The 2,039-nt window shown below is 57.9% G+C and overlaps 1 protein-coding gene across 1 annotated transcript; it reads left to right on the plus strand.

The window, feature by feature from the left end:
- Positions 1-343: 343 nt before the first annotated feature.
- On the plus strand, positions 344-1,398 carry LOC106898616 (inositol 1,4,5-trisphosphate receptor-interacting protein-like 1). Its single transcript, XM_014959927.1, has one exon. The coding sequence runs from the start codon at positions 344-346 to the stop codon at positions 1,343-1,345; it is 1,002 nt and encodes a 333-aa protein (XP_014815413.1). The 3' UTR covers positions 1,346-1,398.
- The last annotated feature ends 641 nt before the right edge of the window (positions 1,399-2,039 follow it).

The following is a 2,039-nucleotide window of genomic DNA, read 5'->3' on the forward strand; positions in this document are numbered from 1 at the left end:
TAAGGGGGCCATCAGGCAGCGCGGGCCCCTCAGACAGCATGGGCCCCATACGGCACGGGATGGTGGTGAGTGGGCTCGCGGGGGGAGGCTGGGCTGGTCCAGGGCCAGGGCCGCCAGGGGGGTAGGTTCTCACGCAGCATCAAGGGCCCAGCTGCTGGAGGGAGGGCCTGGTGGTGCCGCCGCCGGCAGGGCCGGGCACAGGCCTTGGGCCCTCCCGACTGCCTCGCTCCTTCTCCCACCTGCCCCCAGCTCCCTGCGGCTCCCGTCCCTGCTCCCCCTGCCGCTGGCTCCCTCCTTCCCTCCCAGCCCCGCTCAACCCCTTCTCTCCCTACTCCTGCAGGCCATGGCTACCATATTGTTCCTTGCCTTGCTTGTGCAAAGCGTCTTCCAGTTCCCGCAGATGGTGGGGGATGAGCTGGACGAGGACACGCACGAGCTCATGCAGCAGCGTGAGGAGTATCTGACCCAGCAGATGAATCGGCTGCTGCAGGAGCTGGAGCAGCAGAGCCACTTGGGCAGGAGCGCCCCGCGCTTTGCCACCTTGCATCAGTGGCAGTTCTGGGTGATTGCTGTAATGCTGGTACTGATCCTGAGCTTCTGGTGGTGGCTCAGGAAAAGGATCCAGCAGACAGACAGCAGCAGCGACGATTCCAGAACCAAGGACAATGCTAGAACCATGGACAAGTATGAAAGGAGACAGAGTCTTGTAGTGGATGTGCGGAGAGCATCGGTCGCACCCTTCATGGGTCTGTCTGATTCGTTCCCAGCGGTAGCGGTGGACAAGCTGGTACGTGAACTTCTATGTATCTGCCGAAAACACTGCGGTGATAGTTTCATGCCACTACCGCAGCCAGCCATCAGAATGGCCACCACCTCGGAAAGTTGGGGTCCCCATGAGCATCATGCTGTCTACTGCATGCTTGTGCCCCTGAAGCCCCCCCGTGGGCACAACTTCCATCTGGAGCTGGACACCAGGGAGATACTGGGAAACATCTACAGAACACGCGTGGAGCTGGAGTGCACCTGCGCAGGGGAGCAGCTGGAGGAGAACATGCTGTGCTTTCTCCATCGCTCCAAGGAGGAGCTGAGGAGAAATCAGGGTCCCAGCCTCCTAGACACCCTCTGCACTGGCCCTTACCTGGACAGAGAGAAAACCACCCGCTGGTTCCAGATACTGGTAAAAGGAGCCTCAGTGGTTTTGCTTCAGCCGACATACTGGCGTACGATAGTGCTGCCCTCCAAATACTCCTGTAAGATCCAGCTGACGAACGCTTCTGGTAATACCATCCTGATTGAGATGGTGCTTGGAGTGCAGCGAGGATACACCTTCCTCAGCATCGAGTAGGCCAGTGTTAGCAACAGCAGGCTGTGGCCTATAGAGACCTGTGCTGCGGCACCAATACAATTATTGAGGCACAGCCTCAGGCCTGAAGACACTCCCTGGGGAGCTGGTGCCGCAGAAACGAGCACGTTGGACACAGAGAAGACGCTGCTCAATCAGCGGTGGGAACTGCTGCCGCACCTCTCCACAGGAAAAGCACGCTCTGGGGAGTGGGAGCTGATGCAGCTGAAGAGGCCATTGCAAGGAGCCTTGCAACAGAGACTCCTGTTACCACCTGGACAGCAATCACCCTCCCTCTTTGAGAGACCCCGTTCCCTTTTGGAGCTTTACCCTGTACAAAGATGTTAATAAATCACTTGTTTGAACAAACGCTGTGTCTGTGAGTGGCCATGCATCACTTTGCTGGGGAAGGCGTGCATAGGGTGCTGGCAGCTAAGCTGCCACCGAGTCAGGGAGCATTTTGCTGATTGCTGTCTTCCACTGCTCAGGGGTGCACAGTGAAAGAATGTAAGGCAACGGTCACATGTTGCACCAAGGGAAGTAGGCCGTGAGATCAGGTAAGGCCTGGAAGAGGTAGCTGCAGAGGGTGAGGAGTCTCCTCCTTTGGCAACGTTAAAAGTCCAGCAGGACAAGACCCTGATTGACATGTCCTAACCTTGGTGCTAGCCCTGCTTGGAGTAGAGGGCTAGCCAAAACA

The sequence above is a fragment of the Calidris pugnax genome, unplaced genomic scaffold, assembly GCF_001431845.1.
Source record: "Calidris pugnax isolate Ruff unplaced genomic scaffold, ASM143184v1 scaffold435, whole genome shotgun sequence".
In the NCBI taxonomy this organism is placed as follows: domain Eukaryota; kingdom Metazoa; phylum Chordata; class Aves; order Charadriiformes; family Scolopacidae; genus Calidris; species Calidris pugnax.